The sequence below is a fragment of the Schistocerca gregaria genome, chromosome 2 (assembly GCF_023897955.1).
Source record: "Schistocerca gregaria isolate iqSchGreg1 chromosome 2, iqSchGreg1.2, whole genome shotgun sequence".
Classification (NCBI taxonomy): Eukaryota; Metazoa; Arthropoda; class Insecta; order Orthoptera; family Acrididae; genus Schistocerca; species Schistocerca gregaria.
Genome location: NC_064921.1, coordinates 622,560,997 through 622,588,151, shown reverse-complemented (window position 1 = coordinate 622,588,151; position 27,155 = coordinate 622,560,997). Strand labels below are relative to the sequence as shown.

General features: G+C 42.9%; 1 protein-coding gene across 6 annotated transcripts in view; it reads left to right on the top strand.

Annotated features, from left to right (window-relative positions):
• The window catches only part of LOC126334616 (protein Gawky), a 339,985-nt gene that overhangs the window by 186,123 nt on the left and 126,707 nt on the right, over positions 1–27,155 (top strand). For all 6 annotated transcript variants that reach the window (XM_049997028.1, XM_049997031.1, XM_049997026.1 and 3 more), the window contains 6 exons: positions 2,395–2,491; positions 9,387–9,659; positions 9,968–10,261; positions 13,823–13,990; positions 16,909–17,059; positions 24,158–24,365. In XM_049997028.1, the coding sequence (XP_049852985.1) occupies positions 2,395–2,491; positions 9,387–9,659; positions 9,968–10,261; positions 13,823–13,990; positions 16,909–17,059; positions 24,158–24,365 (1,191 nt within the window). The remainder of the gene's footprint in view (positions 1–2,394; positions 2,492–9,386; positions 9,660–9,967; positions 10,262–13,822; positions 13,991–16,908; positions 17,060–24,157; positions 24,366–27,155) is intronic.

Below are 27,155 nucleotides of genomic sequence, written 5' to 3'. Positions count from 1 at the left end.
TCCGCCACTTTGACCTCCAATAACGCATATACTATTCAATTTACAAGCCTGTAATTCATACCAATTTAAGTTTACACAAATAGATTTTTAAAGACACGTCGATCAATAAAATCGTGTGAACTGTCAAGATTTTGGAAATTTGTTGCTTGGTGTTACTTGTATAATTTACAGTCAGATACTAAACTTTAAACTAATAAAGATATTGAAAATCTGATTACACCATCAGAATCATCATACAAATAATGGCAGTGTACATGTTTCTTTTTAAGGTCTCATGATTCTTCTGGCTATTATTAATTTCTACATGAACTGTGAAATATCTGCCATTATGGTTTCTCAAAGTCCGCCATCTTTGGTACTCTTGGCATACAAATCTCCTTCATTGACATAAAGCACAATTCTCGACACAGCTTCGGCCTGGACCACGCGCTGGGTCTACCCCTCTTGCTCTGGCTAGTGTTCGGCAACACGCGGTTGCTGACAAGCCCCAGTGTGCCGAGCAACCTTTGCGGCCATGCTAGTTCCGAACTTACTTAGAATATTTTTGGAGCGCCACAACTCGCTCGTTACCTCACATCATGTAGAAACAGTAAATTCTGCTAAAGGTGTTTTTTTTTTTTTTAAAAAAAAAAGAGTTGGTTGAAAATGTCTAGGAGTTAGACTTTATTTACAACGCTGGTAGAATGGTTTTATGTTGGATATCATTACAGTCAAAATCTTTAATTGACAAGACTTCAGTTCCAGTAAATAGCAGTTAACAATATTAGCTTGTGCAAATGCTACTGAGAACCCTGAAATGCCTTAGCTTTTCCTAAGAAATTCCAAAAGCCCGATGTGCTTAAAAAATATTGAGGTTCCCTCAATTAATAAAAACCAAAAAAGTACTTGGATTGGATGAAAACTGAAATATTGATGGAGTGATGCGACAACACTTTTATCCCCGAAAGAAGAAGAAAAATTAAAAATGAAATTGACTATCATGGAACAGTCCTACTTTTACTTTATAATTGCAACAGCTGGTAGAGAGAGAAAATGGAGTGCTTGCAGGAAAATTTTTTCCTCTTAATTTGACATTGTTGTTACAACCAATGGATTGGTAATAAACATTAAAATGACATTGTAGAAAACAAATTTTACATAGATTGTTGACTTATTTTGTCACTTTCTGGATTTAATTAAAAGGAGACTTGAAACAAAGGTTGGAATAGAATACCAAAAACTGGCCCATGACATTCACTACCTGATATGGATGATTTTGTTTTGGAGGATGCAAATGAGCTAATGACTGACAAAATATGCCAGGAATGTGATACCAGCAATATGAAAGAGTGGTTCACTTGCAACAGTAATGATCCAAGGTTTTCACATAATGTCAGATGATAACATTATTGGAAACATTGTGTGCAAACGTACAGCATGAAATAAAAGAAGATAGAAGAAAAAGGACGTGCAAAAAATTATGTGCAGGATCTTCTGATGCAGAAGCATTTCGAGCTCCGGAAACTACTTTCAAATGGTTTGAAAAACAAGCTGTGTATGATAGTATGAATTTACTACAGTTAAAATGAGTTTGTGATGTAGCAATAATGAAGAGAAAAAAATCTTAATAAATGTAGATTTTTATTGATTTCATTAAGTTTAATTTGTTTTTGTTGTTTTGAGGAAGCACTTAACATTATGTATTACCCTAGAAAGAGTACCATATCACAATGTTCCTAAAACGTAACCATACGTGGGTGACATAGGTCATCTTTCTATAGTTAATAATACAAAAATCACTTTTCTTCATTCATTCAGTTATTCGAATTTTTTAGTATCCAAATGATTTATGACAAAAATTAATCCAGTTAGTCGAGTCTCCACTGTCATCTTTTCCTGCCACTCAAAATCAACTAAATTTGTTTTCTCCCCAATATTGTATGCAGATGAAATGTAAAGTTAATGTATTACTCTCATGTACTTGACAAGATTCCTTACCTTACAGGTTTGACTTGGTTAATACTGCCTGCTCAATAATACATTCATTGCAAACTGGCAGTTTAAGAATTTTATATTTAGCACAGTGCAGTTAATCAAACTCAAATATCAGTTAATGTAATTTGTAATTCATTTTGTTCTGATATTAGCTTATTTGTGAAGTAAATTCTCAATGGTTACCAACTGTCACAAGGGTGATGGCCCTCATTTGAGAAGAACTCTGGGATTAATGTTTTTCTTAAAGAGTGTAGTTGGGTCATTAATAGCATATCAGTTGAAATTTTTATTTGCTGTAATTCGTGTAACAGTTTGCATACAGCAGGACATAGTAGTTAAAATATGTAGCATAAGTATGCAGCATTTTTAATTGCACTGCATATAGTAAAACTGTGTGTGTGTTTATTTATTTATTTGCAGCAACATGTCAATCAGGATACAGGTTGGGACATCCCTGCTTCACCTGAACCAGGTGTTAAAGATGGTGCTCCTGTCTGGAAGCCAAATGTCAACAATGGTAAATTATTTGTCTTTTAGACTCTTATCTTATATGTATAACATAAGAAGTATTTGACACACTATAACCAGGTATTAAATCCAATCTAATACATTGTATCATATTTTTACATTATGTCTCTTATGGGATGAAGAGACTAGACAAAAATTTCAGGAGAGAGGGTTTAAATTTCTAACTTTTGAAATTTCTGCAGGTAAGAGGAGTGCTGCTGAGGAGGAAATTTTTTTAATATTATTTATCGTGATACATTCAACTCTTACACTACTAAGGCAACGTTTTTGCTTTCTGTATTGGATTGTTCTGTGTACTTTCTTCTCTTGTTGCAAAGCTCACTATCAACTTTTTGATTCATGGACCGTAATTCTCCTCATTTCACATGAGATTAATAATTTATTTTTCTGAGCAAGGTACTACTTTGTTGGCTGATTGTTTTATGAATTATTTTGACTGTCTTGTTTCTATTGCATTGCATAATGTGTGTGTGTGTGTGTGTGTGTGTGTGTGTGTGTGTGTGTGTCATTATCTGACTGAAGTAGAATTGCTTCAAATGTATGCCAACTAACTTTTTTCCTGAATAACTTAAAACTTTGTTATTAGCTTTACGAAAAAAAATTGTGGCATCATTATGGGGTACATACATGTAAATATTTGTGCATTATAAGCTCATACTGTAACTGCCAACCTTGATAACTAACAACTTCAAAGTGAGAAATGATCCAAGGGGCTGAATCTGTGTTATGAGAGATACTGTGAGGCATATTCAGAAGTTGAGAGTACTCGGTTGTTTAAAAATTGAAAAGACAATACATTTATGAACAACTTACAAATTCACAGATATACCCCCATCAAGAAAGTATTCCAGTGCCCCACAAGCTCATTGTTTGACAGCACTCTGAACCTCATCAGTTGTTGAAAACCCTTTTTCGCTCGTAAACAACTTCAGAGAGGTGGTAAGATGAAAGTCTGAAAGTGCTGCATCAGGGCTGGGGGGGGGGGGGGGGGTTGATGTCCCTACTGAATGAATCCAAGAATTGCTTTATGGTGTTGGGGGTGTGGGGATGCCCATTGTCATGCAAAAAGCACACACTGTTCATTCATGTTCTTCTCATGTTCTATATTGCCCTCAGATTTGTTTTCCCATTGGGCAAAAATTCACTGAGGAAAATACCTTTATGGTCAGTAAAGAAATAGGTCATAATTTTTCAGGCTGCAACAATGGTTATGAATTTTTTGGTGTTGCTGAGGAAGGATGTTGCCACTTTATTGATTGTTAGTTTTTTCTTCTCAGGGGAGTAGTGGACCACTCATGTTTCATTATTAGTGACTGTAGAATAAAATCACAGTTCACTTTTCACTTCAAAGTGCTGGAGAAATTCCCATTATGATGCAATTTTATTGATCTTGTGTGGATCTGTGAGCTGCTTTGATACCCATTTTGCTCACTGTTTGGAAAACGTAGGGTGTTAGGGATGATTTCGTGCAGAAGAGACATGGAGATTTTGGGAAACATTGAGTTTATCCTTATCAAAGTCAATGGACTGCCACCACTAGTCCTATCGTTGCTATTGATTGAGGTGGTGCAGTGGTTAGCTTGTTGGACTTGCATTCATTTGGGGGGGGGGGGGGGGGGCGGCAAGAGGGACATCATCTCAAATCCGCATTCGACCATTCAGGTTTAGATTTTCTGTGCCTTTCTTCAATTGCTCCAGGCAAATGACAAATGTTGTGATGGTTCATATATTTTCTGTGAAAGGACATAGCCGATGCCCTTCCCCATTCTTAAAACAGTCCAAGCTTGTACTTCATCTCCCACTTCATCAGCCTTGATTGAAGGCTGCCCAGTCATTCATTCATCATGAACATCTATTCTGCGAGTATTAAACTCACAATACCACTTGACACATTAATGTGATTTATCATTCCACCCCCATAAACAGTTTTGATTTCGTCAAAAACCGGGAAAGGTGCATTTTCCTTTGCGGGAAGAAACCGGATTACACTTCTCACCTCCAATCAGCAGTTTTCGGAACACACACAATTATTTTAACTTTGGACTACAACATCAGATTTCAATCAGTTGAGACAAATGACCTGCATTCTACTGCCAGCACCTTATCCTTAACACAGTGCTGTCAACTCCTTTCAAAACAATCTCTTTGATTGTTAGAGGCTCGATGCTGTTACTATCTGAGCATACCTTGTAGATTATATACAAGGATTTCAGAACCTTCCTATACTTTCTGTTGTGTAAAGCTTAATTATGCAGGAGTGATTGACTGTTGCAGCCTGTATCACATAGGAAGGCACTTGGCGCATAGCGCAGGAGGAGGAGATTAGTGTTTAACGTCCCGTTGACAGCGAGGTCATTAGAGATGGAGCACAAGCTCTGACTAGGGAAGGGTTGGGAAGGAAATTGGCCGTGCCCTTGCAAAGGAACCATCCCGGCATTTGCTTGAAGCGATCTAGGGAAATCACTGAAAATCTAAATCAGAATGGCTGGATGCGGGATACAACAGACATCCTTCTGAATGCAAGTCCAGTGTGCTAACCACTGTGAAACCTCGCACGGTGTGCGCATAGAGGCTGAGTGCTAAGGAAGTGAGTGTGGGGTGGGGGGGGGATGAAGTCAGGGCATGTGTGGCGGCAGAGAGCGGGCTGACAAAAGTCCATGTTACCACACTGTGTTACTGTGGACAAAAATTAGAGTAATTTGCCTGTGGTACATTGTATTAAGTGTTCAGATCTATGAAGGCAGTAATAAATTTTTAAAACTGATGTAGGCCAATCTTCATGAGAGAGAATTTACTGCACGTCTTGATGACATTACGTCAACAGCTCCACAGCTTTAGTCCACGCCATGTTTGAAGGTGAGAACAACTGGCACAGCTTTGCAGAGGCATAAAACACAATTTTTCTCAAAATGACAATCGGCTAACAACAAGGTCATTGAAACTGTTTGCAATAGTCATTTATTGTAATTTTAACTGTATTATATGTAAAAATATAATACACAGCAAAATTAACTTCAAACACAACCCGAAATTCTTATATTTGCTTGACAACTGTTTCTACTCCATAGAATTTTTTGAAAATAAATATAATGCATTTTTATGGGTGTGTTGGACTTCAGTTAAGTGTAATTACTGTACGTAAAAAAGAATTACTAGTAGAAATGACCACCACAAAAGACAGTTGTAGAAATGTTTGGTATTTTGTTACAATTTTCACTGTCAACAGGTATTATTAGGGTAAATTAACTTGTTTGACATTACAGTGAAAGACCACATGTACAATCCATTGAACAAGCAAGCAGTTAGGTCTTCTGCGAATAACTTGAGGGAATGCTTACCAGTAACGTCGAAAACCATTAATATCTCGACAGGTAAACTTCCCTACCATTTCCAGGCATTTTCCAATTTGTGACTTAAAAAGACAGGGGTTACATGTGGAAATAAGAGTTTTTGACTGATTCATCTGGCCACTTTCTCTTTTATTATTAGAGCATACAACATGTTGGGAAGGACTTAACTTCTCCTCGGCAATATGTTGAACTTCATTGGATACAAATTTCTAAAAAATAAAGGCTAGGAAGCTCTCATATACTATCTATGCAATGTAGATGATGGAATCCACATTTTGTTTATCATGAGTCACCAAAACTAAGAAATATTATTACTTTAATTTGTTCCAAAGTCTACATTGTAATACTATCATCACTGCTATCTGAGTCTCTGCCTGAATCATCTGAGTGAAAATTTACGATGATGGATTCAAGTCTTGTGTTGGTCTTCACTTCCGTACTAAAGTTTTCTTCCTAAAGCTTCCCAGCCCACACTGAAGAGAGGGATGATTGTTTATTCATGTGTGCCTGTTTGTTTGTTTGTGTGTGTGTGTGTGTGTGTGTGTGTGTGTGTGTGTGTGTGTGTGTGTGTGTGTGTTTTCCAAAGCCTTTTGCCTTAGCACAGATTAGTTCCATGGGATTATAATGTCGAAAATCCAGGATGGAATGTAACAATATTATGGAAAGGAAAGTTGCTACACGCCATATAGTGGAGATGCTGAGTCATAGATAGACACAGCAAAAAGACTGTTGCAAATAAGCGTCTGGCCAACAAGGCCTTTGTCGAAAATAGATGACACGCACACAGCCCCCCACCCCCCTCCAGCCACACACACACACCTGCAGTCTTGACAGCTGAAGTCAGAAGCCGGAGTGTGTCTTCAGCTGCCAGAGATTGCATTCGTGTGTGTGAGTTGTTTGAATATGGGTGTGTGATCTATTTTCAACAAAGGGCTTGTTGGCTGAAAGCTTATTTGTAACATTCTTTTTGTTGTACCTATATGCACTCAGCATCTCTGCTCTTTGGTTTATACTGTTGGTGATACTTGGGTAAATGCAAAACTGTGTGGCCATATTCACATGCAAGTAAGTCAAGTTTGTACATTCTATCGTGTGACTTGTATAAATTAATGAGTTGCAGGAATTTTGGTGTTTGTACTTGGTGTTTTGTGTGTAATAACCAAATGATAACAGGAGTGGTACGTTACAGTGACCAACTTCGAAGCGAGCTATGGCAAGAGTTGCTTAGTGAACCATTACATGGAACTGACAACATTCATTTCTGAATGGTAGTTACTACTGTTTGTCTTACACCTGAATATACTTTCACTCTCGGGAACAAAACCAGAAGAAGAGCTAACATTCAAAATATGAATATATTAGAAAGAAACATTCCACATGGGAAAATTATATTAAAAAAGATACTGTGACTCAGAATCATTCCACAAATACCTGCTGGAAAATGAGGCATGACCCTAGCAGTTGTAAAGTCCTCGTAGGAATAAGTCCTTGAATAATTATTTTGAATGTTATATTAAAAAAATATGCTGTGACTTACCAAACAAGAAAGTGCTGGTAGATATACACAATGAAAAACACACACACACACACACACACACACACACACACACACACACACACAAATTTCAAGCTTTCGCAACCCACTGTTGCTTCATCAGGAAAGAGGAGGAGGAGGACAGTGTTTAATGTCACGTCGACAACGAGGTCATTAGAGACGGAGTGCAAGCTCGGGTGAGGGAAGGATGGGGAAGGAAATCAGCCGTGCCCTTTCAAAGAAACCATCCCGGCATTTGCCTGAAGCGATTTAGGGAAATCAAGGAAAACCTAAATCAGGATGGCTGGAGACGGGAGTGAACCGTCGTCCTCCCGAATGCGAGTCCAGTGTGCTAACCACTGCGCCACCTTGCTCGGTCAGGAAAGAGGGAAGGAGAGGGAAAGACGAAAGGATGTGGGTTTTATGGGCAAGGGTAAGGAGTCATTCCAATCCTGGGAGCGGAAAGACTTACCTTAGGGGGAACAAGGGACAATACCTGTCCCTCTCGTCTTTCCCTCTCTATCCCTCTTTCCTGATGAAGCAACCGTGGGTTGCGAAAGCTTGAAATTTGTGTGTGTGTTTTTTTTATTGTGTCTAATCTACCAGCGCTTTCTCGTTTGGTAAGTCACAACGTCTTTTTTTAATATAATAGTCAAAATAATTATTCAAGGACTTATTCCTATGAGGACTTTACAACTGCTAGGCCCATGTCTCATTTTCCAGTAGGTATTCGAGGAATGATTCTGATTCAACCAGGCCTTATCTAGGTAACATACTCTTGAACTACTGCCATCTCTTGTATCGTACATTATAAGGGATGTGTTTTATGTTGCTCCTGTGTCACTTTCTTCAACTAGAAACTCTCTCCTTAACTTATTTGAAACCAATGTTGTCTAAAATTCTTTACATTGACCAAGTGCTACCTTTGCAGCCAATTTTTTCATTCACAATTGTAACAAATTTTTGTGATGTCAGTTATTAACCATTAACACGAAGCACTTTTAAGCACTGTTGTCAAAATAATCCTTTTGTGTTAAAATTTTCTCACAATTTTGATGCTTTTAGATGACATGAAACCAACTTTCTCTAAGCTTGTAATACAATAGCTGTGTCACTTTTGTTTATAAGTCCCTTCACAGTTCCCTTGCCAACACCACATGCTTCTGTGGCGCCTTCAAATGTCAGTAGTTAGAGTTCAGATTCCAAATTCATATTTGAAAAAGTTACAAATGCAACAAATAATCACCCTAGCTGCTTGTGAAGATTTCTCATTATTGCCATCACATAACTTTTATTTTTAATCACACTAAAACATTAACAGATACAGTGATTACATGGCAACTCGATTGTCGAAAATTTGCTAAACTGTCTCCATGTGTCCATGTTCTGACAGTTTGTGCCAGGTATAATTTTCATTATCTCTTAAATGCTTTTTTAATGTAACCTTTGCGATTTTAGCAGAACAAATGTAGATAATAAAGTGAGATTGAAACAAAATGTGAGAGAAACATTCATTCCACCTCTTAACTGCATGCTGTAGAAACCATTTGTTTTTGCCTCTCTGCCTACAGTTTACATGTTGAAAGTATTTTTCAGGGAACAATTCAGTGCACATAGTTTTATTAGGCATATTTTCTTGTACCAACAGTCAGTAACAATATAAATTCCTCTTCGTGATGTGTTGTACAGAGGTACAGATTTTCGAATTTCCAAATATGGTATAATATGAAACCAAGCCACATGCAAGCTGTTCGTGTTCCTGGCTTGACTGCACTGCTATGTAATTCTGCACTTTTGCTGGTTCACCACCTCTCACTCAGACAGCGTGGCATTTCAGCGGGACACACACACACACACACACACACACACACACACACACACACACACACACACACACACAGTATAGTTGCGTTCTCCATGACCTGCATCATTTTTGTTTGCTGTGGCTTTCAAGTTTTTTATGGTGTTAGGAATTATTAAAAATTGTAATATTATTATAGGGACAGACCTCTGGGAAGCAAATCTCCGCAATGGAGGTCAGCCACCACCCTCGCAGGCTGTTCAAAAGACACCATGGGGCCATACACCAAGTAGCAACATCGGAGGCACGTGGGGTGAGGACGACGATGTGGCAGATAGTTCAAATGTGTGGACCGGTGTCCCTACAGCTCCCCCTGGCCCAGGCCCCACGGCATCAGCGTCTCAGTGGGGTGGACCTGCAGCTCCTGGTGCGGCGGCGGCAGCTGCAGCTGCTGCAGCAGCCGTTTGGGGTGGTCAGTACTGCTAATGTGCATTGCTGTTCTGCATAAGATAATTATTTTGATGGATTCTATTGTAAAGAATAGGTGTTTTTTTAAAAAAAGGTCGTGTTTCCTCTTTTAAAATCTGTTCTTGAATTCACACTTTCTTGGAATTTTTTTGAAGACTATGAGATGTTGTGTTTAGTATTCACATACACAATATGACTGACAGAGGGTAGAGTTTTTGAGTATACTGAATTGTGAACAAAACTGTTGGTTTTTATTGAATTTTGTGTCATGCAGGGGGAAAGCACTACTGATTTGTAAATTCTTACTTTCAGGTGGAATGTTAGGCCCACGAGAGCATATGCATGGTGTCGTTGAGGGGGGATTGCGTGGAGATGTAGGTGTGAGGGACATTCGGGGCGTGGGTGAGATGAGAGCTGCGACTGGAGTGGGAGTGGGGGATCCTCGCCGCTTGAACGGTAGTGGTGTTGGTGTCGGGGCAGGTGGTGACACGAGTGCTATGTGGGCAGCACACCCCACAGCAAGTGCTCCACATCATGGTGCTGCTCAACACCACACTGGGCAACCGTCACAGGCAAAGATGGTGCCACCTACAGTCCCTACAGCAGGTCTGTTACGACGTTGTAAATTTTAGTGGAAAATATGTCAATCTTTCTTTCCCACCTCATAGGTATTTGAAAAATGACATGTTTCAATTAACTGACCATCATGAGGTTCTTAAAACCATTTACGGTATCATATTAGGTCAATATAAAGTCATTGAAGGCCAATAATAAAACCACGAATTTGTCACTGTTGTCACATCAACAATTGGCATTAATGCTGTGAACAATTGCATACCGCAAAGAGCCAACTCTGTGGTATGCATCTGTTCGCAGACTTAACACCAAGTCCTCATGTGATGCGGAAGAGTGCATTGCCTAGCACAGTTAACATATGGGGAATTTAATTTATATTTATATGATGCTGTAATTGCTTTTAAGGATTTGATTGTGGTCAGTCAACCGAAACTGGTTGTTTAAATAAAGATTTTATCAGCAGCTCAGGTTGGAAATAATGAAATTTTTCTGGTGTCAATGTTTCTAAACTTTGTTCAAGTCTGCCATTGGGTGGTGTGTACCATCAGTGGCTCAAACTTGAATGTTCCGTCAGATAGTGTAAAATACCAACTAGAAAAATTTGCCATGTAACTGAAAATTTAAATAATGGAAATTTAACATACATTAATTGAAAACAGTAGTAGCACTTGTATTTCACCTGAAAATTATAAACATAACTAACAAAATTGCAGTATTAAAAACAATGCAGTTTCGTATTATAAACTTAACTGAACATTATATTATAAAAATAATTAGCAAAAAGTTGTTTGTAAAAACACAATACTTCACTGTTGTAAACTTAACGTATTGTTTGTTTGCTATGTAATTTTTCAAAGCATTTCACGGTGATTGCAGTAAATTGCCGCCCTTATAGCTTTCCTAGTGGAATAATCACCACCCCTTGTTTTTACTTCTTGCAGGCACTTGATATGATTCAAGGAAATGTGAAACTCTTTTGTAGGTGTTTGCTTTTCAGTATACATTTGTTCAGTGTGGTGAATGTTGATCTAAAGATGACCAAGGATTTGTTCTCTAAAGTGTAGAATATTGTATGTTTATTATCCCATCTATGGTTTATATACCACATATTTATTATGCAATTCCCATTTATTAATTGTATAACAAGTGTTATATACCATTTAACAGTTTCCCACATATAACTGTAGAAAGAATAACTGCTGTAAAGCCATCATACAACTGTTATTCAAGCAGTTTGAGGATATTAAGCACAGTTGTCAAGCGTGTCAGCTGTAGCGAACCATCTTGAGAATGAGCAGTATTCATTGGGGATATATTGGAAAGCGTGAGGGTGTTACACATTGAGGAAAGAGGGGAGTTGGTATCAAATTCAGAGGAGGTAGAGATTTATTGTGCCTTGAAAGAGGAGCGTGTCGGTGTTTTAAATGAGAGGACGGAAGTACCTAAAGGTCATTTTTGGGCACACTTTAGCGATACCCTCCTTAAGAAGCAGCCACCAACGCATTTTACGTAGTGATATAAATTTTTGCATGCTGTTTTCATTCAGATTGCAGCATAGAGGTGGTTTAAAATTATAATGAGTCAGGACCAGACAGACATTTCTCAAAGATCTTATGACAGACAGTATTATCAGTAGTATCATTGGTGCAGAGCATTAGGCTTTAAGTAAATATCATTGTTGGTAGGTGATGGCAGCGACTTTGTTTTGCAACTGTACCTCGGGAATGGTGGATGCACTGGTTTGTGATTTTTTTTATGGCCTGAGTAGACAATGCATGCTTGCAGCTTGTTTTGAGCTTGTAATGAGGGGTGGTGGTTGTTTTTTTTTGGGGGGGGGGGGTGCTAGGCTATAACTCACGAAGTCTGTAAGCCATATATATTTATCTGGTTTCCTTGTTTTTAGCACTTGTGGGATAATGTTCTCCTAAAACATGTTGTGGCAATAATCACACGATTGACAACTGGGCTGAATACTCTCAACTATTAAGATGATGTCACTTGATCGTATAAATCAGCACTCTTATTTTGCTTATTATATTATTCATTTTTTAAAGGCAGCATCAGGCTTGTATTTAACTTTTTTCCTTGTGAAGAATTGCACATGCTTGAATCTTGAATGTAGTTAGCCTACACTTGGTTCATTTCATCTCAAAAATTTAATACTGCTAATGATTTTTCAAGCATCATTATGTCACCCAGTTTTTATTTTGCGATGGTGACAAATTTTTTGTTTTAAAGTTCCACAATTTTTTTTTCCAAAAGATGTTCAGCCAAAGACACACTCATCTATTAACTATGTATAAATAATATATGTCCCTCTATTAATAATGCCTGTACTAATCTCATTACCATATCCTGTGAATGTGTTTTCTCAGTTGTCATTGCTTTTTTTTCCAGCATAAATGTCAATTTTACAAGTGTAAGCTCCAAGAAAACACAATTCATATATTTTTATACCATGCTTATGTTGCATGCCTGAAATATATTTGTGAAAACTGTGACATTCTCCATGAAACTATATTTTCATTGACAACAATGTTATTGCCAGGCATAACAGCATTGTTGATAGTATCAAAAATTGCTTCAACAGTATTTAGAAATTTATTCAATCACTCTTTGGTATTGTCCAAAAAATGTAAAAATTTCAGTATGCATAAAAAGATAACATTCATGGCGTCTTTTATGCATGTGTTTGTATACTTGTTATTTTTAGACCAGTGGTTGCTTTCCACCTGTGATAAGCAGTATGTCAATAAAGTATTCATTTTGCCTCCCATAATAAGCTGCAGTGCCTGTTGGTGTCCTCTACTACTAGGTAAAGAATTTATTCATTGTACAGCATATTTATTTGCTCCTTTAGATATCATTCCTAATATCTTTATTCAATCAAGAATAATATCCATAAAGAAAAAGTGTAATTGCAGTCAACATTTTCAGTTACCAGTTCCTCTTCTTCCAAATACTCATTTGTTATTAATTTTTTTTTCCTTATTTGCTGCCGTTCCTTATCTTCACCACCTTCCCTTGACAATGAATGAAACATGGAGTCTTCTTCCTCCATGGTAGATTTGCTTACTTCAGTAAAGAAAGTCACTTGATAGCTCAGGGTGAATTGGTACAAATATAATTACAGAAGTAACTGCAAATACATAAAGTACACTTGGTTTTGATGTCTCATTAAAATGTTCGTTCATTAACAGTATCTCTGGCAACACTTGAGAGTAATGGTTTGAACAATACGCTCATCGTGTCATGCACATGCCTTAATTGGACCCTTTATTGTGAAGGTGATGTAAGCCCATTTGTTTTATTTATTTCTTTTTATTATTTTTAGTGGATGTACTTTACTTTCAAAATAAAATATTACTATATTAAAATAGTAGCATAGGGCATTTGAATATGCCCGCCATCCCAAGGCTAAGAAACAAGAAGAGCAGTGCCATCAGATGACGATAAGCATGAATAATCCCCACAGCGAGGGGAAAGTTATCTGTACCGACTCTGGTTTTCTCTGAATATTCCTTTTTCTACTGGTGTTGCTATGATAGGAACAGCAAATAATTTTACAAACCCCACTGTTGGACTTTTCAGGCGTAAACCAGTGGGCTGGCCCACCCCCAAAAGATCTCACTTTGGGAAGCAGTGTGGGTGTCACCAAACCATCAGGATGGGAAGAACCATCTCCTCCAGCACAACGCCGTAATCTGCCAAACTACGATGATGGAACATCATTCTGGGGCAGCCAATCTAGTCGCATTGGTATGTTTAACAGCAGTGAATTCTAATGTAATCTAATACAACATCCAGCACATTAGTGTGGCTACTGCCTAGGTTCGATGTCAGTGTGTAAGAATATTTTGCAGGTGGCAGTGAAGGGTGTATAAAGCGTACAGTTGTCATAATATGGAAACACAGTGATTGGCACTGGAGTTGAATATGGTCATCTGATTTCAGGCCAAGGATGAAGCAATTCCAAAATGGTTATGTTTGGAAATTGGTTGCATGCCGCTGTGATTGAAGTATATCGTGCATTGATTCGATCCGAAACCAGTGCAAAGGCAGCTGTGATGCACCACGAGCCATAGATGACAAGGATGAATGACAGCTGTGGATATGTGTATGGGCTAATAGATGTGCAGGTGTTGAGCAGCTGACCATCAGGTGAACCAAGGGGCTACCAACAGTGTCTCCTCAATGACCATTCAACAAAGGCACTATGTATGGATCTCCACAGCAGGCACCTGGTTCATGTACCCATGCTAACTGCTGTTCTTCGGTGACGAAGGCAGGAATTTGCACACCAATACTGCAACTGGTTTTCCACTGAGTGCAACAGGTTGCCTGAGTAGATGAATCGTATTAATGCTCCATCAGACAGTTGACTGTTGACAGTTATGACGTGGAACACCTGAAGGCAGACATCCTGCAAGTATTGTCAGAAGGGTCCAGGCAGGAAGGCATTATCAGGGTGATCTTGTTATTCTGGAAGGCACAGTGCATCAACACAAGTATGCATCTATATTTGGGGTCTGTGTGCACCCCTACATGCAGTTTGGTTTTCCGATGGCGTCTACCAGTAGGATAACATGTGAGACAGCTAACAGTGTATGTGCACAGTTCAAAGAGTACCAGGATGATTTTGCTGTACTCCCATCACCACCAATCTCCCCAGCTATAAACACAATAGAAAATCTGTTGAACTACATCGATCAGGCTGTTCACACCATTGACTCTAGACCGAGAAACCTAGTGCAAGCGGTGATAGCAGTGGAGTATGCTTGGATGCGAATCTGTCAGTAGGTTCTGGAACCTTTATATTCACTCTCTTCCTCCATGTCTCACAGCAGTCGGAGGAAATCCTCTCTGGCTTCTGGCTGCTATCTGATTTGGTGAAGACTGCCAGTCTCACTAGCAGGATGAAAGCAGATCTCACCATCTGCAACATCGCCAACAGGATCTTTGGTACAGAGCCGAGTGGAGGGTCTGAATCAGAGGCTGAGACGGTTCTGCGACCGTGTGGGCTGCAGATTCCTCGACTTGCGCCATAGGGTGGTGGTGTTTCGGGTTCCTTTGGATAGGTCAGGAGTCCACTACACACAGCAGGCAGCTACACGGGTAGCAGAGGTTGTGTGGCATGGACTGGGTGTTTTTTTTAGGTTAGATGGCCTCGGGCAAGACCAGAAAGGGCAGGAGCCTCAAAGGGTGCGGGGCAAAGTCAGGACTTGCGGTGACCGAGCAGCAGTCAGTATTGTAATTGTAAACTGTCGAAGCTGCGTTGGTAAAGTAACGGAACTTCAAGTGCTGATTAAAAGCACCGAAACTGAAATCGTTATAGGTACGGAAAGCTGGCTGAAGCCAGAGATAAATTCTGCCGAAATTTTTACAAAGGCACAGACAGTGTTTAGAAAGGATAGATTGCATGCAATCGGGGTGGCATGTTTGTCACTGTTAGTAGTAGTTTATCCTGTAGTGAAATAGAAGTGGATAGTTCCTGTAAATTATTATGGGTGGAGGTTATACTCAACAACCGAGCTAGGTTAATAATTGGCTCCTTTTACCGACCTCCTGACTCAGCAGCATTAATGGCAGAACAACTGAGAGAAAATCTGGAACACATTACACACAAATTTCCTCAGCATGTTATAGTCTTAGGTGGAGATTTCAATTTACCAGATATAGACTGGGACATTGAGATGTTTAGGACGGGTGGTAGGGACAGAGCATCGAGTGACATTATAATGAGTGCACTATCCAAAATTTACCTCGAGCAATTAAACAGAGAAGTGACTCGTGGAGATAACATCTTGGACCTACTGATAACAAACAGACCCGAACTTTTCGACTCCATAAGTGCAGAACAGGGAATCGGTGATCATAAGGCCGTTGCAGCATCCCTGAATATGGAAAGAAATAGGAATATAAAAAAAAAGGGAGGAAGGTTTATCTTTTTAGCAAGAGTAATGGGAGGCAGATTTCAGACTACCTAACAGATCAAAAAAGAAAATTTCTGTTCCGACAGTGACAATGTTGAGTGCTTATGGAAAAAGTATAAGGCAATCGTAAAATGCACTTTAGACAGGTACCTGCCGAGTAAAACTGTGAAGGACGGGAAAAACCCACCGTGGTTTAACAACAAAGTTTGGAAACTACTGCGAAAGCAAAGAGAGCCTCGCTGCAAGTTTAAACGCAGCCAAAACCTCTCACACAAACAGAAACTAAACAGTGTCAAAGTTAGCATAAGGAGGGCTATGTGTGAAGCGTTCAGTGAATTCGAAAGTAAAATTCCATGTACTGACTTGACAGAAAATCCAAGGAAGTTCTGGTCTTACGTTAAATCAGTAAGTGGATCGAAACAGCATATCCAGACCCTGTGGGATGATAATGCCATTGAAACGGAGGATGACACGTGTAATGCTGAAATACTAAACACTTTTTTCCAAAGCTGTTTCACAGAGGAAGACCGCACTGCAGTTCCTTCTCTAAATCTTCACACAAACGAAAAAATGGCTGAAAAACTGCTTTTGTGCACAAAGCAGCCACCACACATCAAGGGAAATGATTTAAGGTTGTTTGCAGTAGATACTGCAAATTCACAGTGTGCTATGTTTCCTGGTTTATTAGTTTATGTAAACTCAGTCTATTTTATTTTAAACAAAAATACACATTTATGTTAACAGGCAAGGTGTCCCATTGGAAGGAAATGCCAACTCCAAATGTTGGGCGAGGAAGCATGCCATGTCCTCCAGGCATGCCACAAAACAGACTTCCAGGAAACACATCTGGAGGAGCAAAACCTGATGGTACACCAATTTGGGCCCAACCAGGAAGGTGAGTGCTGTGATTGGATCCCACAGGCAGTAATTTACTACAGTATCAAGTGAGTTTGTAACTCAGCGTGTTAGGAGAAAATTATTTATCCCTGGGATCTACTAAAATAAATGGTTTATTTAGTTTGAACCAGTAGAGGGAAAAGTAGACCATTGAGCAACATTCCCCCATCCCAACCAACTTTCCAGTGATGCACCACTGGACATCTCTGAACAACATGTATTGATTACATTTCAGTAATAGTCAGTCTAATTAATAGTAAATACACTACAGCAGTCCCTTTGTGATTTCTTGGATTGTTTCCTCTCTGCTACCCCCCCCCCCCACACCTCCCTTTTCATTCTCTGCCCCCTCCCTCTTTTTGTGTTCTGCCCCTTGCATTCTTTGTCTGCCCTCCTCCTCTTTCTTTCTTTCTTTCTTTGCACTACCCCCCTCCCTCCCTCTCCTATTCTCTGTACCCCCACCCTCCTTCACTCTCCCATTCTATATGCTCCCCCCTCCCTCCCCCCTCTCCCATTCTCTATGCTCCCCCTCCCCTCCCCCCCTCTCCCATTCTCTATGCTCCCCCTTCCCTCCCCCCTCTCCCATTCTCTATGCTCCCCCTTCCCTCCCCCCCTCTCCCATTCTCTATGCTCCCCCTTCCCTCCCCCCCTCTCCCATTCTCTATGCTCCCCCTTCCCTCCCCCCCCCATTCTCTATGCTCCCCCTTCCCTCCCCCCTCCCATTCTCTATGCTCCCCCTTCCCTCCCCCCTCTCCCATTCTCTATGCTCCCCCTTCCCTCCCCCCTCTCCCATTCTCTATGCTCCCCCTTCCCTCCCCCCTCTCCCATTCTCGATGCTCCCCCTTCCCTCCCCCTCCCATTCTCTATGCTCTCCCCCTCCCATTCTCTATGCTCTCCCCCTCCCATTCTCTATGCTCTCCCCCTCCCATTCTATATGCTCTCCCCCTCACTCCCCCTCCCATTCTATATGCTCTCCCCCTCCCATTCTCTATGATCTCCCCCTCACTCCCCCTCCCATTCTATATGCTCTCCCCCTCCCATTCTCTATGCTCTCCCCCTCCCATTCTCTATGCTCTCCCCCGCCCATTCTCTATGCTCTCCTCCTCACTCCATCACCCATTCTCTATGCTCTCCCCTGCCCATTCTCTATGCTCTCCCCCTCACTCCATCTCCCATTCTCTATGCTCTCCCCCTCACTCCCTCTCCCATTCTCTATGCTCTCCCCCTCACTCCCTCTCCCATTATCTATGCTCTCCCCCTCACTCCCTCTCCCATTATCTATGGTCTCCCCCTCACTCCCTCTCCCATTATCTATGCTCTCCCCCTCACTCCCTCTCCCATTATCTATGCTCTCCCCCTCACTCCCTCTCCCATTCTCTATGCCCCCCTCACTCCCTCTCCCATTCTCTATGCCCCCCTCACTCCCTCTCCCATTCTCTGTGCCCCCCTCACTCCCTCTCCCATTCTCTGTGCCCCCCTCACTCCCTATCCCATTCTCTGTGCTCACTCCCTACCCCATTCTCTGTGCTCACTCCCTATCCCATTCTCTGTGCTCACTCCCTCTCCCATTCTCTGTACTCACTCCCTCTCCCATTCTCTGTGCTCCCCCCCTCACTCCCTCTACCATTCTCTGTGCTCCCCCCCTCACTCCCTCTCCCATTCTCTGTGCTCCCCCCCTCACTCCCTCTCCCATTCTCTGTGCTCACTCCCTCTCCCATTCTCTGTGCTCACTCCCTCTCCCATTCTCTGTGCTCACTCCCTCTCCCATTCTCTGTGCTCACTCCCTCTCCCATTCTCTGTGCTCACTCCCTCTCCCATTCTCTGTGCTCACTCCCTCTCCCATTCTCTGTGCTCACTCCCTCTCCCATTCTCTGTGCTCACTCCCTCTCCCATTCTCTGTGCTCACTTCCACTCCCATTCTCTGTGCTCACTCCCTCTCCCATTCTCTGTGCTCACTCCCTCTCCCATTCTCTGTGCTCACTCCCTCTCCCATTCTCTGTGCTCACTCCCTCTCCCATTCTCTGTGCTCACTCCCTCTCCCATTCTCTGTGCTCACTCCCTCTCCCATTCTCTGTGCTCACTCGCTCTCCCATTCTCTGTGCTCACTCGCTCTCCCATTCTCTGTGCTCACTCCCTCTCCCATTCTCTGTGCCCCAACCCTCACTCCCTCTCCTATTCTCTGTGCCCCAACCCTCACTCCCTCTCCTATTCTCTGTGCCCCAACCCTCACTCCCTCTCCCATTCTCTGTGCCCCAACCCTCACTCCCTCTCCCATTCTCTGTGCTCCCCCCTCACTCCCTCTCCCATTCTGTCTGCTCCCCCCTCACTCCCTCTCCCATTCTGTCTGCTCCCCCCTCACTCCCTCTCCCATTCTGTCTGCTCCCCCCTCACTCCCTCTCCCATTCTGTCTGCTCCCCCCTCACTCCCTCTCCCATTCTCTGTGCTCCCCCCTCACTCCCTATCCCATTCTCTGTGCTCACTCCCTATCCCATTCTCTGTGCTCACTCCCTACCCCATTCTCTGTGCTCACTCCCTATCCCATTCTCTGTGCTCACTCCCTATCCCATTCTCTGTGCTCACTCCCTATCCCATTCTCTGTGCTCACTCCCTACCCCATTCTCTCTGCTCCCCCTTACTCCCTCTGCCATTCTCTATGCTCCCCCTTCCCTCCCCCTCCCATTCTCTATGCTCTCCCCCTCCCATTCTCTATGCTCTCCCCCTCCCATTCTCTATGCTCTCCCCCTCCCATTCTCTATGCTCTCCCCCTCCCATTCTCTATGCTCTCCCCCTCCCATTCTCTATGCTCTCCCCCTCCCATTCTCTATGCTCTCCCCCTCCCATTCTCTATGCTCTCCCCCTCCCATTCTCTATGCTCTCCCCCTCCCATTCTCTATGCTCTCCCCCTCCCATTCTCTATGCTCTCCCCCTCCCATTCTATATGCTCTCCCCCTCCCATTCTCTATGATCTCCCCCTCACTCCCCCTCCCATTCTATATGCTCTCCCTCTCCCATTCTCTATGCTCTCCCCCTCCCATTCTCTATGCTCTCCCCCGCCCATTCTCTATGCTCTCCCCCTCACTCCATCACCCATTCTCTATGCTCTCCCCCGCCCATTCTCTATGCTCTCCCCCTCACTCCATCTCCCATTCTCTATGCTCTCCCCCTCACTCCCTCTCCCATTATCTATGCTCTCCCCCTCTCTCCCTCTCCCATTATCTATGGTCTCCCCCTCACTCCCTCTCCCATTATCTATGCTCTCCCCCTCACTCCCTCTCCCATTCTCTATGCTCTCCCCCTCACTCCCTCTCCCATTCTCTATGCCCCCCCTCACTCCCTCTCCCATTCTCTATGCCCCCCCTCACTCCCTCTCCCATTCTCTATGCCCCCCTCACTCCCTCTCCCATTCTCTATGCCCCCCCTCACTCCCTCTCCCATTCTCTATGCCCCCCCTCACTCCCTCTCCCATTCTCTATGCCCCCCCTCACTCCCTCTCCCATTCTCTATGCCCCCCCTCACTCCCTCTCCCATTCTCTATGGCCCCCCCTCACGCCCTCTCCCATTCTCTATGCCCCCCCTCACGCCCTCTCCCATTCTCTATGCCCCCCCTCACTCCCGTTCCCATTCTCTATGCTCTCCCCCTCACACCCTCTCCCATTCTCTATGCTCTCCCCCTCACTCCCTCTCCCATTCTCTGTGCTCCCCCTCACTCCCTCTCATAATCTCTGTTCTCCCCCTCACTCCCTCTCATAATCTCTGTTCTCCCCCTCACTCCCTCTCCCAATCTCTGTTCTCCCCCCTCACTCCCTCTCCCAATCTCTGTTCTCCCCCTCACTCCCTCTCCCAATCTCTGTTCTCCCCCTCACTCCCTCTCCCATTCTCTGTGCCCCAACCCTCACTCCCTCTCCCATTCTCTGTGCCCCAACCCTCACTCCCTCTCCCATTCTCTGTGCCCCAACCCTCACTCCCTCTCCCATTCTCTGTGCCCCAACCCTCACTCCCTCTCCCATTCTCTGTGCTCCCCCCCTCACTCCCTCTCCCATTCTCTGTGCTCCCCCCCTCCCTCTCCCATTCTCTGTGCTCCCCCCCTCACTCCCTCTCCCGTTCTCTGTGCTCCCCCCCTCACTCCCTCTCCCATTCTCTGTGCTCACTCCCTCTCCTATTCTCTGTGCTCACTCCCTCTCCCATTCTCTGTGCCAACCCCCTCATTCCCTCTCCCATTCTCTGTGCCCACCCCCTCATTCCCTCTCCCATTCTCTGTGCCCACCCCCTCATTCCCTCTCCCATTCTCTGTGCCCACCCCCTCATTCCCTCTCCCATTCTCTGTGCCCACCCCCTCATTCCCTCTCCCATTCTCTGTGCCCACCCCCTCATTCCCTCTCCCATTCTCTGTGCCCACCCCCTCATTCCCTCTCCCATTCTCTGTGCCCACCCCCTCATTCCCTCTCCCATTCTCTGTGCCCACCCCCTCATTCCCTCTCCCATTCTCTGTGCCCACCCCCTCATTCCCTCTCCTATTCTCTGTGCCCCAACCCTCACTCCCTCTCCCATTCTCTGTGCTCCCCCCCTCACTCCGTCTCCCATTCTCTGTGCTCACTCCCTATCCCATTCTCTGTGCTCACTCCCTCTCCCATTCTCTGTGCTCACTCCCTCTCCCATTCTCTGTGCTCACTCCCTATCCCATTCTCTGTGCTCACTCCCTACCCTTATTCTCTGTGCTCACTCCCTATCCCATTCTCTGTGCTCACTCCCTATCCCATTCTCTGTGCTCACTCCCTACCCCATTCTCTGTGCTCACTCCCTACCCCATTCTCTGTGCTCCCCCTTACTCCCTCTCCCATTCTCTGTGCTCCCCCCCTCACTCCCTCTCCCATTCTCTGTGCTCCCCCCCTCACTCCCTCTCCCATTCTCTGTGCCCCAACCCTCACTCCCTCTCCCATTCTCTGTGCCCCAACCCTCACTCCCTCTCCCATTCTCTGTGCCCCAACCCTCACTCCCTCTCCCATTCTCTGTGCCCCAACCCTCACTCCCTCTCCCATTCTCTGTGCCCCAACCCTCACTCCCTCTCCCATTCTCTGTGCCCCAACCCTCACTCCCTCTCCCATTCTCTGTGCCCCAACCCTCACTCCCTCTCCCATTCTCTGTGCCCCCAACCCTCACTGTGCTCTCTCCTCCCTCCCCTCCCTCTCCCATTCCCTATGCTCTCTCCTCCCTCCCTCCCTCCCTCCTTCCCTCCCCCATTCCCTATGCTCTCTCCTCCCTTCCTCATTCTCTATGCTGTTCCCCCCTCCCTCCCTTCCTCCCTCATTCTCAATGCCCCTCCCTATCTCCCATTCATTGCCCTACCCCTTCTGTCCCTCATTCTCTGCCCTTCTCCCTCCATCTCCCTTTCTCCACCCATCCTCCCTCTCCCTACCATTATCTGCCTTTCCATCCAGACCCGTTCCTTCCTGTCGTCTGCCTGCTATAGTACGGTATGAATGTCATTTCATTTTTATTTTCCAAAAGTCATGTAGTTTTTCTTCTCCAAAGTAGCGTTAAGCCTCTGACCTCCACACTCACTTAATAAAAAATGTGTGATATAAATATCAGTTTTAAACATATAGCTCAAGTTAGAAAGTCATAGAATACAGTTGATGACTTACTTCACCCACCTAACTGTACATTCTACTTCTGTTTAACTCAACTGAATGACATTTTTTTCAACTAATGCTTGTCTTCTTACAAGCAGTTTTTCTTACTAGAATGGTTGCAAATACCTACAATATACTGCATTCAGAGACATTCATTAAATATTAAATAGGCTTACACATTTGTCAGTAGATACAGGGAGTGGAGAACTTGGTTCAGGTGTGTCTTATACCAAATTGTACATAATCACTCTCCACTGTCCATTGCAATTAGCAACCAATATGTATGAATCCATACTTAATGACATATTTGAGAGGAAGTCATAAAGTTCAGATAACACTTCAAAAAAATAGTTTTTATCCATAAAAAAGGGGGGGGGGGGGAAATCGTCAGTTGTACATATTGAATTTCCCGCACTATATTACCGTAATGTTGTAGCCCTTCCGCACTTTATCATTGGGTTGTGACAAATAATTAACTACATAACTCCCTCTCCCCCTCTCCCTCCTGAAGTGATAATTAGAACATTGACTGGCCCTAATACAAAATAATAGTACATTTGTCATCACATAGGACAGACCTCACTCAGTGAAACTTGTATACAACAGTTGTTGGTCATTAGTCATGATGAAATTTAAATATCCAAATCTTGAACCATCTTATTGTTACCAACCTCACTAATTTGAATCTGGTTAATAGTGATAGTGCACTTATAATTATACGCTATAACCATCTGGAAGTTCAAGCTCTTGACTGAATTCCACTAAGAACTGTTGTTAAGAGTTAACGAAAAGGATAAAAACTGGTGTCATTGTGGATTCTAGTCCACTGTCTGAACCCACCATGAACATATTTTGTGATAATTAGCTCTCCTGCACTTAAAACTGTGTATATATTGTATGACTCTTTTGTAATGTGGCAGTTGAGATTTAAATTGGTGATATACTGTGATGAGTATTGCTGACATATGAGATATTTAAACTGTTTAATCCACTTGTACATGTTTCTGCACCTCAAACGCTATTTACTATAATATTTCTGCATTCTCAAGTTAATGTAAAACAGTTTCATATTCTCACTGAATACATATATCATTTTTGAATGTTGCTCTCCTGATATATGTGAGAATATGTGACATTGTGAAATACGTAACAGAATTAGTTTGCTTTAACTTCTATCACACTGTTGTCTGTTTTAATTTTTTAAATTTTATTTTTGAAGGATGCTAATATGACTCGCATTACCTTGTATGTAAACTGGCTCCTACTAACTATAAATTAGTTTCAAGTATCAGAGAGGCATTCATTGTCTTTTGTTATTTACCTTTCAGAGATTTCTGTAATATTTGTTGGAATCCTTCTGTGTGTAATTATTTTTTATTGGAGAGTTCATTTCTAGTCATTACCACAGCCTGAATTATTTGTATTTTGCAGCAAAAGTCTATGAACTGTCATTTTGCTAATTACAGAAATGGTTCATGGGGTGATACCACTCATGATGCAAGTAATGCTGGCTGGGGTGATGAATCAAAGGTTGCTGCCAGCATTAATTCTTGGAATGAGCCACCTCTCACTCCAACTTCTTGGGCTGGACCGAAAACAAAGAATCCTCTCAATCCGGGTGGCTGGATGGATGGTGATATGGACACAAGTTCATGGGGGCATCCTCCAAAACAGGTGAGAAAATTTGATCCCATAGCAACTTGTATGAGGCTACTATGCAGCTTGCATAATTGTGAATAGCTGGAACAATAAAAATATATCTAAAAACAAAGATGATGTGACTTACCAAATGAAAGCACTGGCAGGTTGATAGACACACAAACAAACACGAACACACACATGAAATTCAAGCTTTCGCAACCTATAAGGTTGCTTCATCAGGAAAGAGGGAAGGAGAGGGAAAGGCGAATGGATGTGGGTCTTAAGGCAGAGGGGAAGGAGTCATTCCAATCCCAGGAGCGGAAAGGCTTACCGTAGGGGGAAAAAAGGACAGGTATTCAGTCGCTCACTCGCGCGCCCACACACACACACACACACACACACACACACACACACACACACACACACATTTCTAAAGGCAAAGAGTTTGGGCAGAGATGCCAGTCGAGGCGGAAGTACAGAGGCAAAGATGTTGTTGAAAGACAGGTGAGGTATGAGCGGCGGCAACTTGAAATTAGTGGAGGTTGAGGCCTGGCGGATAACGAGAAGAGAGGATATACTGAAGGGCAAGTTCCCATCTCCGGAGTTCTGACAGGTTGGTGTTAGTGGGAAGTATCCAGATAACCCGGACGGTGTAACACTGTGCCAAAATGTGCTGGCTGTGCACCAAGGCATGTTTAGACACAAGGTGATCCTCATTACCAACAAACACTGTCTGCCTGTGTCCATTCATGCGAATGGACAGTTTGTTCCCACATAGAAACCTTCACAGTGTAGGCAGGCCGGTTGGTAAATCATGTGGGTGCTTTCAAACGTGGCTCTGCCTTCAATCGTGTACACCTTCTGGGTTACAGCGCTGGAGTAGGTGGTGGTGGGAGGGTGCATGGGACAGGTTTTACACCGGGGGCGGTTACAAGGGTAGGAGCCAGGGGGTAGGGAAGGTGGTTTGGGGATTTCATAGGTATGAACTAAGAGGTTACGAAGGTTAGGTGGACGGCGGAAAGTCACTCTTGGTGGAGTGGGGAGGATTTCATGAAGGAGGGATCGCATTTCAGGGCAGGATTTGAGGAAGTCGTATCCCTGCTGGAGAGCCACATTCAGAGTCTGATCCAGTCCCGGAATGTATCCTGTCACAAGTGGGGCACTTTTGTGGTTCTTCTGTGGGGGGTTCTGGGTTTGAGGTGATGAGGAAGTGGCTCTGGTTATTTGCTTCTGTACCAGGTCGGGAGGGTGGTTGCGGGATGCGAAAGATGTTTTCAGGTTGTTGGTGTAATGGTTCGGGGATTCCGGACTGGAGCAGATTCGTTTGCCACGAAGACCTAGGCTGTAGGGAAGGGACCGTTTCATGTGGAATGGGTGGCAGCTGTCATAATGGAGGTACTGTTGCTTGTTGGCGGGTTTGATGTGGACGGATGTGTGAAGCTGGCCATTGGACAGATGGGGGTCAACGTCAAGGAAAGTGGCATGGGATTTGGAGTAGGACCAGGTGAATCTGATGGAACCAAAGGAGTTGAGGTTGGAGAGGAAATTCTGGAGTTCTTCTTCACTGAGAGTCCAGATGGAGCTCTTCCTTTCACAGCGATCATTTGCCACCCTACCTAAAACCTCTTTCCTCATTACCTTAGCCAGCTTCATCCTCACCCACAACTTCTTCACTTTTGAAGGCCGACATACCAACAATTAAAGGGAACAGCCATGGGTACCACGATGGCCCCCTCGTACGCCAAGCTATTCATGGGTCGCTTAGAGGAAGCCTTCTTGGTTACCCAGGCCTGCCAACTCAAAGTTTGGTACAGATATTGATGACATCTTCATGATCTGGAGTTACAATGAAGAAGAACTGCAGAATTGTTACTCACAAATATTTGTTGTGAATCCAGAACCAGAATCATCTAACCTTGTTAATGACATTTATATTCCTAATGAGGAAGCTGTTAGCATATTGGATTTTGCTTGTTCTAAGTTAGACGTATCTCCGGCTTCAAAAATAATAAAATTAAGTAGCAGAAAAAGAAAAGCAGCTACTGAAAATAAGGTACAACAAATTTCGGACAAAATGAGAAAAGACTTGGATTCATGCTTTAATAATACAGATACCAACATTATTTCTAAAGAAGAAGAAAACCTACCACCAGCATCATCCGACACTGAATATTTAAGCTTGATAGAGAAATTAAAAATTAAATGTCAGTGACATCTAAAGGGGAAAAAGTTAAAATTTTACATTTGCTCCCCGACTCATGGTCAAGAGAAAAAAAATAGTTCACGAATTCAATGTTTGTCATCATTTGCTTAAACTAACCCGAAATTTAGTGAAAGAGCAAGGCATTCTTTGAGTTTTAGGAAAGAAGAAAGGAGTAGGTATAAGTGGAGAAACAGTTCAAAAGATCCAGCAGTTTTTTGCAGACGATGAAAATAGTAGAATGTGCCCAGGTTGCAAAGATAGCAAAAGAGTTGTTATAAATAGAGTGAAAGTAACAAAGCAGAAACGACTAGTGCTTTGAAATTTAAATGAACGTATGTCACATTTAAAAATTTTCATCCAGAATGCAAAACTGAAAGGTCAAAATTTTGTGACCTCTACCCTAAGTGGTGCAATTTGGCTGGAACCTCAGGGACACACTCCATATGCGTTTGTTTATATCATCAGAATGTCAAACTGATGATTGCGGATGCAAAACTCGGTGATCTTAACTACAAAGAGTTACTAGATTTAATGGTTTGTGATACTAACAGTTACGACTGCATCATGAGTTTATGTAAAAAATGTCCCGGTAAGGAAACAGTTATTGAATTGTTTCATGA